Source organism: Idiotropiscis lumnitzeri, chromosome 12, assembly GCF_059441095.1.
Source record: "Idiotropiscis lumnitzeri isolate Australia: NSW breed Sydney's pygmy pipehorse chromosome 12, RoL_Ilum_1.0, whole genome shotgun sequence".
Taxonomy (NCBI): domain Eukaryota; kingdom Metazoa; phylum Chordata; class Actinopteri; order Syngnathiformes; family Syngnathidae; genus Idiotropiscis; species Idiotropiscis lumnitzeri.
The window spans coordinates 954,712-965,059 of NC_142402.1; the positions used below are offsets into that span (position 1 = coordinate 954,712).

A 10,348-nucleotide genomic window follows, 5' to 3' on the forward strand; every position below is an offset into this window, starting at 1 on the left:
GCAGAACAATGAATGGGAAGGAAAGGGTGGATTATTCTTTTTTTTTTTCTCTATACTATCCGACCTACCTTTGGCACATGTGTAGCCCAGAGAGCTACTGACTTCGTAAATCATAGGGGGCATCCGGGGTATCAGAAGCATGTTAGATACAGGGCCTAGACTATCATCAGATGCCATGCTATGCTGCTCATCAGCACCAGCAAAAGACAAAGGAGGAGATGCGCCCATGCCAGTTGCAACATCCAGAGACCCGCAGCTTTTCTTTCCACTTCTTTCTTTACCTCGGCCCATCCTGCAGAATAGTTCAATATTTCTGGCAAACATGAGTGCATGTGTTGATTCTAAATTGCCAAACATTTAAGTGCAACCGATTAACGCACCTACAAGTGGGGCTTCTCTGAATCAGTGAAGGACCAGGGAGTCTGAAAACCTGAGAGTCATATGCATCATAGTCCACCTGTATTGGCAGCCCGTTCTCACACTCCTTTTGTATAGATAAAGCTAGAAAAAAAATCATAAAAAGAGGGCTTGAGCGCAAGAAAAGAAAAAAAGAGCGAATTGATGCATTCTTACAACTTACTCTGTTCAGTGCCTTTTAGTTTTTCACAATGACGCTAAAGGAAAAATGTGAAGATATAATTTTGAGAGCTGTTTTAATAGATAGAAATTGCACAAGACAAATGTGGAAGATTAATGTAAAAGTAACTGATTTCACCTTGTAACCAGCAAGTTTAATTCGGGGAATAAAGGTATTACAAGAATTCAGACTTTTGGAGGTGTAGAAGCTAAAATGGCACAAAACATACACTAAAATGAATTCTTATATCACTCCATTTATTGTTTAAAAATAGTTTAATGAAATGATCATAATAAAGTCTTGCCTGTGGTTGATCCAGTGAGGCAGATTATAGTCATTTCCCACACAAGAGTCAGATGTTGATTTATTGTGCAACTGTGGAGTAAATATTTAACTCATCATGAATAAATATACTTGATTTCATACAGCAACAGTGATTTTGAGTTTTACCTTCAAGAGCGGCACTGCATGTAATGGCTGTTCTCCCATACACACCAAGTCTACACCAATACCTATAACATATAAATATATATATATATATTATTTGTAAGATCAATTTAGAATTGATTTAAACCACAGAACAGTGTAAAAGTATCAACAAGAGCATCAAAACAGACGAATGTCAAAAGAGCAAGGATATGCTGTCACGCTCGCCGGTGGGCGAGGAGGGGGGTGGACCCAAAATGCGAGGAAGCAGGGATAAGGGTAACTTAAAGGGAATTTATTTACAAAACAAAACCAAATGGCAAACAAGGTTCTAGGACAAACAAACGGCAAACTTAACGTGACTAGACTGGGAGGCAGGGCGAGGAACAACACTGAAAGACGGGAACGAAGAGGGGAACCAGAGCATGAACATGAACAAGGAGCAGAACGTGAACAAAGGTGGTCGTGGCTGTCCGTGAGTTTCGGCAATGACCCGACACTGAGTGGTTGGTCTGGGAGGCTTAAATAGTCCGTGTAATCAGGGGAGCAGATGGGGAACAGGTGAGTGATGAAGGTAACGGGGAACAGGTGCGTGGCTGGTGAGGAGGGAGTGCTGAGGGGGAACGCCCCACTCGGCAAAACAAACACAAGAGGCAAGGGAAAAGGAACGTGACCAAAACAATAACAAAAACACCTGACCAAACAATAACAGAAAGGCACATGGCGGAAGGCGGGAAGAAAATAACAACAAACAATAACAAAACCCGCAGGCGTACAAAAACAATAGCAACGGGCTGTCATGCCGGACGCGGATCATGACATATGCGTTTGTGGCGGTATATGGAATGAGGAACATAGCTATGGTGCCAGGTGAATTGCGGTAACCCAGTCTGAAAGAAACCTCAGCCTCAAGACTGTTCTTGAACTTGACTTAAGAAAAACATTTTTGGGGGGGGATTTTTTGAGTAGTTTCTTTTTTTTGCATGGATTGGAAAATGAGACAGACAAATTGTAAGACCTGATTGTTATACATTGTAATGGAATCAAAGAAAATTAATAAGAGTTGGTTTAATCATACAACAAAGACAATAGAATTCAAATGAATTACAAAGATATTGTTTGAATACAAAAGCCACAGAATATCACACTTGGTATCATAACGAAAATGATAATCATGGATGAAACGGATAATGGTGATCTGGATCAAAGGAGCCACAGAATCCAAAATATTACTACTCAAAGAGTGCACCCAAGAGCTAAGTTCCTCTGTGTTTGAGGAGGGAACACATAGCTGATCAAAGGCTTCAGAGAATCGACGAGCAGTGAGGGGGTTAAAAATCCGGTGGCTGCATTCACCGGTTTAACAGTAATAGAAAAACACAATATCCAAGACATTTTTAAGATACACACGCTACACTTTAAAATTTGAGATTGATAAACCAAAAGTAAGGACCCTGGTTTAAGAGTGGGGCCAGACACACATTGTATTGCATATAATTGAATGGGTCAATAAATCTCAAAGTTCTTTGCCAGTCCATTTTCAGGACAACATATTAATATTAAAATCCCCCATCAGTTGGATGTGATCATATTTAAGCGGAGGTCAGTAAATGACAGCACAGGAGCAGCCCTACCGACTGCAAATAAAGAGCTCTCAAAGCTGCTGATCGATGTGGTCAACATAAACTGTTTCAATTCAAAAATCTTTTCAAACATAGTTGCCGTTTCTCCACCAAGACCTGTTCTCATAGCGTCCAAATAAGAACTCAAAAAGACTTGAAGTGCATGAAACATGTGAAGTCAAGTGCGATCAAATCAGAGACTATGGAGCAGAACCAAACCAGGTTTCTGCCAACTTTGTCACCACAGCAACTGTATATTGCTCAATATCCTGAATGGCTACAACTACACTCTTCAAAATGTGAAAATGCCAAAACCTCAAAACATTGGTATTGATGCCCTTCATAGACCAGGCCAATGAAGGGAAATACAACACACAAGAGGCAAGCTATAGCTCTACAATTGCTTGTCGTACCAAATAATTAACAGCCTATTGAAAAACAACCTTGATACTCTTAAAGTACGAAAAGCCAATGATTGGGAGATTCTAATGGATGAGAGGAAGAACAAAGGCAATAGAGTTCCCTCCTCAAATAGGAGAAATAGCAAAACATCCTGATGTCACCAACCCACTTCCGGTGCTGCACGAGTGGCAACCTGTTTTAGCAGCTCCGGCTCACCGTTGAGCCATTTTCGTGTTTCTACCTTGTTTAACTTATTTATTTTACCTCATCATAGCTATGGACAACCAACTTGCGGTAGTTTTGCTGTTGTTGGCGGCTATTTTTTGCGCGACCGTGTCCGGAAACGTAACTCTGAGCTACGGACCGATCGTATATACGCAAGATCAGTTGTTAGGACTCCTTTCTAACCCTGCACCGGCTCCCGGAGCGAGACCAAATATCCTCTGCGAGATGAGGAGGAACAGGGATGTCGTGTGGGGGCTAAAAGTCAGGCAAGGAGGAGACGATACCACCCCATCTTCCTGTCCGTTATGATGGTGAATGTAAAATCCCTGCCCAATAAGATGGACAAGCTAATGGCACTAACCCGAAACGAGAGGAACTTCCGGAAGGCTAGATTTGCTGATGTTCACGGAGTCGTGGGTAACAGAGCTAACGCCAGACGCTGTCATAGACGGCTACCAAATCCTCCGTGCGTACAGGACGCTGGAGAGTGGAAAGAGGAAAGGAGGAGGGCTGGCTGTGTTTGCGAATGATAGATGGTGTAACCCTGGGCACATCGCTATTAAGGAGCAGCTTTGCAGTCGGAGCTGCGAGCTGTTAGCATGAGACCGTACGACATCCCGCAGGAGTTCATTCATGTGATGGCGGTGGCGGTGTACGTTCCTCCCTCTGCAAGCAGTGAGTCAGCCTGCTAAAACTGTATAGTCCAGTGTTTGAGGAGCAGGTTAAGTTGCATTTGTTATACAAAGACATTAGCTTGAGTACTTGTAGATTACAACTGCTCGTGTATTTTGTCTACGTAGCTTCCATTCTTCCCATTTTGTCTCTCTTTTGCATCAGCTTGCATAATGGCCAGCTTCACAGTGGATCCCCAGATGACAAAGTTGTTGTCTCGAGGTTTTATGGGTGAATATCACCTGTACTCAGGTCAGGTTTGCACATGTAATTTGAAGTGCGGTGGAGGTCATCCCGTAGGTCTATCTTACCTGAGTAATACATGAAATAATTGATTGGCGATATGATTCTAAAACTATTAGTTTGTGACGGATCTCTTTGAAATACATAATATTACCGAAAGTCTGTACCAATTTGCATATCAATGAGATATTACACTGACTTATGTCCTTTATTAGTCCCACAATGGGGAAATTTGCAGTGTTACAGCAGATCACACAGAGGCGGCAGCGTAATGTCACCGTTAATGTATAACATTAGCAGACATTCAGAAAAAGCAAACCAATGTGAATATGCACAGTATATACGTATATACACAAATCCCCATGTATATACACACTTACATCCCAGAACATATACAAGTGTAAGGAAACACTCCTAAAGTCTGTCCATGGTACAGAGGGGAAATAAAAATGCTGCAATGATAATAAATACTGCAATGGTAAACAAAATACATCATTGGTCAATATAAATACACCATTGGATAAACATACAGTAGTAGTGTGTATTGCATCCTAGGACTGCACAATTGCACGAATGCCCGCCTGTTTGTAGGCTTAGGCTTGACCCAATGTTCTGGTTAAACAGTCTAATAGCAGCCGGCAGGAAGGAGCGGCAAAATCCCTCCTTCGCACATCAAGGGGGTAACAGTCTATCACTAAAGGAGCTGTGGACTGCTGTAAGAGTGTCATTGAGAGGGATGGCTGGGTTGTCCAGCATTGATGACAGTTTCACCGTCATCCTCCTGCCCCCAACTGAGTCCACAGAGTCCAGGGAGCAGCCCAGGACAGAGCTGGCCCTCCTCACCAGTTTGTCCAGCCTCTTTTCAGCCTGGCCCGAGATGCCTCCTGCCCAGGAGACCACTCCATAGGAAATGACCACAACCACCGAGTCATAGAAGTTCCTGAGGAATGTCCTCTGAATGGCAAAGGACCTCAGCCTCCTGAATAGGCAGAGTCCACTCTGATCCTTCCTCTAGAGAGCGTCAGTGTTGTCGCTCCAGTCCAGTTCATTGTTCAGATGAACACCCAGGTACTTGTAAGTTGAGAGGCTCTCAACGTCTGTTCCGTGGATATCCCTGGAGAGTGCCAACGCATGCAGAAATCCACCACCAGCTCTTTGGATTTCCCAGCGTTGATTTGAGGTGGTTCTGTTGACACAAAACCCTGAGTAATTTCTTGGTACACGTACAGAAATACATAAACACCTATTTTTTTCTCAATATTTTTTCGCACTGTAGATTAGTATATTGTAACGACCTATGTATGTTATTTTTTAGTTTTGGGTGTTGTCGTTTATGGCTTGAGGCAAATGCGTCATGTTGTACTTTGAGTGGTCAAATTTCCGCATCGCGCGGTGAGTGGTCGCAAGTTAGCACTTGTGCTCTTGCTGTTTTGATGCAATCACCCGTATATAAAAACGATGTTTTGGTTTTTAATACACGCAAGTTCGCTGACTAACGCCGCCACAATCCACAGTAGACGCTACATTATATTAGTGTACCACAACAGGACATTGTGTGCGACTAACTACAGTTAGCTTTCAGACACGACAGTCCTTGCCGTAAATTAAATTGGGCGTCAGCTGCAACGTGCTTGCTTTATAAATGCTCGCCTATGACTGCTGTGTTGCTAAGAAAGTATTAAGTAATTGTGCGTGGCAATGCAGTTTTTTTCCCCAGCACAGACATGAGGTCAATATTAAATGGATTTTCGATCAATCTACATATCCCAATTAGTTTCATTTATCACTTTAACTTGCCTAAGAAAATAAAATGGGCAGCAGCGGTTTTAGCAGAGTTCTGACTGAACCAAATATATTTTTGTACGATTACAACACAGAGTGATGCAAGGCCGCCGATCGTGCACATGCGTCGCGCCGCGGATGTGCAAGACATATTTTGTCCACATGTAGAGGACACATGATCCATACATGTATTACGAGTATTACTGGCAACTTCATAGTATATTAGGACATACCGATGTGCATAAATGAACTGATGAGCTTAACGAGCTTAACAAAGCTTTAAATGGGAACTAGCAAGCTATTTACCACTGACCTCGTTCTGGTGGCTTCGGTGACGATTCTCTGCTGCTTTAACTCACGTCAGATATTTTTCTGACAAATCGGGGTCCAAATCCGGCTTCTATCCTCCACCAAAGCTACGCGTGCGCCGTGTGGGCCACGTGAGGCAGGCGGAGCCTATTTTGATGGCTGCTTGCTTTTACGAGGACGAAGCGTCATCCTCTCATCAAAAGCAACGCCATCCCCTTTGCCATGCTTATTGGAAGCTTTTATTTATTTCTTACCACAAAAGCATTCCTCAAGGGTAAATTGCTTTTATTTTCCATCGCTACTGCTGTCTAAAACTCTCCAGTTAGCACACTCTTTTGTAGCGCTCCCCCACCCAACTCCAATCTTCTTCTGCAACGTGATTCTGGCGGATCTCTTACACCACTGTCATCTCCTGGTTGACTTTACATGATTTATAATGCAGACAAGTCTAATTCTCAGTCAGAAGTTGTGCCAGACACTTCTGCACACCATCCATCCATCCATTTTCTGAACCGCTTCTCCTCACGCGAGCCGCGGGGGGTGCTTGTGCCTATCCCAGCAATCTTCGGGCAGTAGGCGGGGGACACGCACATAGTTTGGAACATTAAGCAGTTTTCTTTGATCACAATGCTTTTAAGATTGTGAGAAGCCAAAATTGAAACCACAAGTCAATTTTAATTAATGGTACTGCTCTATTGGATTGAACCTTTTCTTCCAAATACATATGCATGATCCTGTAAACAAGAATACCGTAACAGCAAAGAAAATGAGAATTAAGGAAATGAGGAAATAGAGTAATTGTACTTGCACTTCCATTATGTCCCTCCAATCAGCAGAGTACCATTTTTTTATGTCCATAAGGCGCACATTAAAGTCCCAAATATTCTCCAAAACTGACGAGGCGCCCCGTAATGCGGAGTACCCTGTGTATAGTCTTAATGTTCTGCCTTTCATTTTGCGAGATATTCCGTCTTTTAATTTGGTGACAGGCACTTTGTTAATGCTTTTATTTTGACATCCGGTTTGACAGGAAAAAGTTTGGCTGCTATTTTAGATTCCAGTTTTGCGAGTCGCTTTCCGGTGAAGGAACTAGATGTGGACGGTTGCTAGATGTGGACAGGGTCCTTCGGAGGCTGCGCGCTTGCTAATGACGTCACGCGTTAACACGTATTTTCAAATATATTTCTTTGCCTCTGTGTTTCTTTTTGCCCCTGGTTGTTCTCTATTTGCATATTTTGATTCGCTAAAGACAAAAATAAAACAAAATAAGCGCATGACCGCCACGTTGGCGCGTCAGCGCCTACGTCACTTCCGCCTATGCCCCGAGAAGCCGCTGCTGCACGGCAGTGGAACGTTTACATTTCTCCAGCCGAACTTGCAACATTGCAGTGGTTCATTCAGGCTACAAGATTGTATGAATAGTATGTCTGTATATAGTGTAAAATATTTCTTAATAAAACATTCCCATATTTTCCCCTCCCACCCTTAACCAGGCTGATTCCCAAAGCAGCGTAGCATTGACATGACATTTTCGACAGGCACGCAGAGGACACCAAAAGGGAAAAAAAAGGATGATCCTCGCAAAAGTAGCAGTAAATGTACTACTTTATTATTATTTTTTAATTGTTATTATTTAGTAACTCAGAACATACACATGGAACAAACAGGGGTGACAAACATGGAGTCAAAGAAATTTACATAAATATATTATAACGCGTGACGTCATCAGCAGACGCGAAGGCTACCAAAGGACCTAGTCCACATCTAGCAACCCGTCCCTATCTAGTGACGTTGATGTGACGTCATCAGCAAGCGCGCAGCCACCCAAGGACCCCGTCCATATCTCGCAACCCGGCCCCATCTAGTACCTACACCGGTTGAAAGCAGCGTAAATGTGCTCTCTGTTTGCCACCTGCTATCAGCTTCGTGTTGTTTGTGCCTTCGAAAGCATCCCGAGCAAGTAACGCATTTGCGATAGAAGGTTATTTAGCAGTGTTAGTTATATACTGTGATACGTTTGAACTAATCGCAAAGTTTATAGACTTTATTAAAACCACGTTTGGTGAGCTGTGTTTCATGTTTGCATAGTATGTTGAAAAGGCTCGTGTCGTTAATAGATACCAGGACTGCACGATGTGTGGTTTGAACATCGCGATTGTGATGTGCGCATGCGTAGGACGTGCAATGTTTGTCTTTTTTTTTTTTTTCTTAGAGCACGCAAAATTTGTTTAGCTTCATAGAAACAGCAAGCTACTGTATGCTCTACTGCCAGTTATTGGCAACTCCCCCACCCACTCCACTCTGTGCGCTCTGAAAACACTAACAGGCGACATGGAAGAGACAACGGTGGCAGTGGATTTTAGTCCCCAAAAGAAAGTCAACATCCGAAATATGGAATTATTTTGGCCATAAAAAGGAATGTACAACACACAAAAAACCCTCTGCCGACAGTGCCTCGCCGTTGTTGCTGCAACACGAGGTAATACAACAAACCTGTCCAACCATTTGAATGCTATTTTGGGCCCCTTTATAACCAGTTCAGACTCATTAGTGGGACCCGATGTAAAACCATCTACTCAAAAAATAATGACAGATGCCTTTATTATAACACCTTATGAGAAGAATTCCAAATAGTATCAACGAATCACGAATGCAAGAACATTTCACGGGGCAAAAGCGAAAGTGAAAGCAAATCAACGCCGTCACGAAAAAATGATCCGCACGCTAGACAAAAGGTATAAAATGCCATGGCGCACGTATTTCTATCAAGTGGCCATCCCAGAGCTGTATCATAAACAAAGCAAAGTCTTCCCAAACAGAGCTATTTGAGTCATCAGGTGAAATTTTTTCTAGTTTCAATATCACAATGTACATCGCAGCCTCCCCAAAAATCGCAATGTCATTTTTTTTCCAATATCATGCAGCCCTAATAGAAACCGTGCTATAATTCATTTGCCTGAAAAGACAGAAGCAGTCAATTATTGATGTGTATTTGTCTGTTTTAGTTTCCCTCTGGTTCTTATTGGATATGACAGTGCTGACCAATAAAGCACTTGGACCTTGGATGCTATTTTCTGACTCCCGTATTCATTTTGAATGGAGTTTGGCTCGCTGTTGACTTGTGTACACTTATACGTACACTGAGATCCATGGAGCTGTACAGGTGCTATTCACTTGAGGAATGTGCCTGACTACCTTGGAGCATTTCACAGTGCATGTTAGTAGTCCCTACAGGTAAAGCCTGAGACTACAATACGACACGGAATTGACTGTGTCGAATAAATTCTGTGAAAACCACTGTTGATGATGGTTTGAGAGAGTCAGTTAGAACAGACAAGTATGTACGTAGGGGAGAAAGCTGGACAAAAGAGGAGCTGTCCACAAAGTTATTGCAAGCAAGAAACATTACAGGTTTCGACAACAGACTCAGCGCAATAAAAAAAAAAAAAAACATAAGCGGCCCAGAGCACACTACGATCGACAGCTCTCTAACCAGCCATCTGATTGGCTGAGGCTGAAAGACTCCTAGAATGCTGTGCAGTACTCTTTTTGTGTTCTTTTTATTTCTTTCTGGGATATGAATGGCAAGAGCGATGCATGTTTTGTGTTAATTTTGTTACTTTATTTCAATGTTTCCTTGTATGCTGTTCAGTGGATGTTCGGTGAAGGTTTTGGTTTTGATTTAAAACCGTGACTGTAAGGAGTGTGGTGACTAGTGACATCCCTCACCTGACATTGATCATCTCAACCTGTTAATATCAATGTGTCTAACCTGTGGTTGGCTTGATGTCACTAAAGCTGCTTGAGCACCTGTGTGACTGCTGATGTTATGTGACTAACACTGTTTGGCCTTTCTAAGCCATCTTTCTCAAGATGAGAGCTAGAATGCGCAAGGTAGTAGGCGCCCAGTGTATATGTTGAATACAGAAATAGCACACAACTGAGATTGCACCTTTTAGTCAGTGTGCCTAATGGTCGGAAAATAAGTTGTTGTTTGAATTTTTCATTAGCCAATGGAAGACATTCTAATTTGTTTTAGGCACCTGATTTCACACTTGAAAATGTGGGAGAATCGTTGACAAGAGTATGT

At 42.5% G+C, this 10,348-nt stretch overlaps 1 protein-coding gene across 7 annotated transcripts in view; it reads right to left on the reverse strand.

Annotated features, from left to right (window-relative positions):
- The window catches only part of depdc5 (DEP domain containing 5, GATOR1 subcomplex subunit), a 248,093-nt gene that overhangs the window by 148,882 nt on the left and 88,863 nt on the right, over positions 1 to 10,348 (reverse strand). For all 7 annotated transcript variants that reach the window (XM_088311264.1, XM_088311269.1, XM_088311266.1 and 4 more), the window contains 6 exons: positions 1,028 to 1,089; positions 882 to 952; positions 716 to 785; positions 581 to 614; positions 381 to 501; positions 69 to 292 (listed from right to left, as the gene is read on the reverse strand). In XM_088311264.1, coding sequence (XP_088167390.1) covers positions 69 to 292; positions 381 to 501; positions 581 to 614; positions 716 to 785; positions 882 to 952; positions 1,028 to 1,089 — 582 coding nt within the window. The remainder of the gene's footprint in view (positions 1 to 68; positions 293 to 380; positions 502 to 580; positions 615 to 715; positions 786 to 881; positions 953 to 1,027; positions 1,090 to 10,348) is intronic.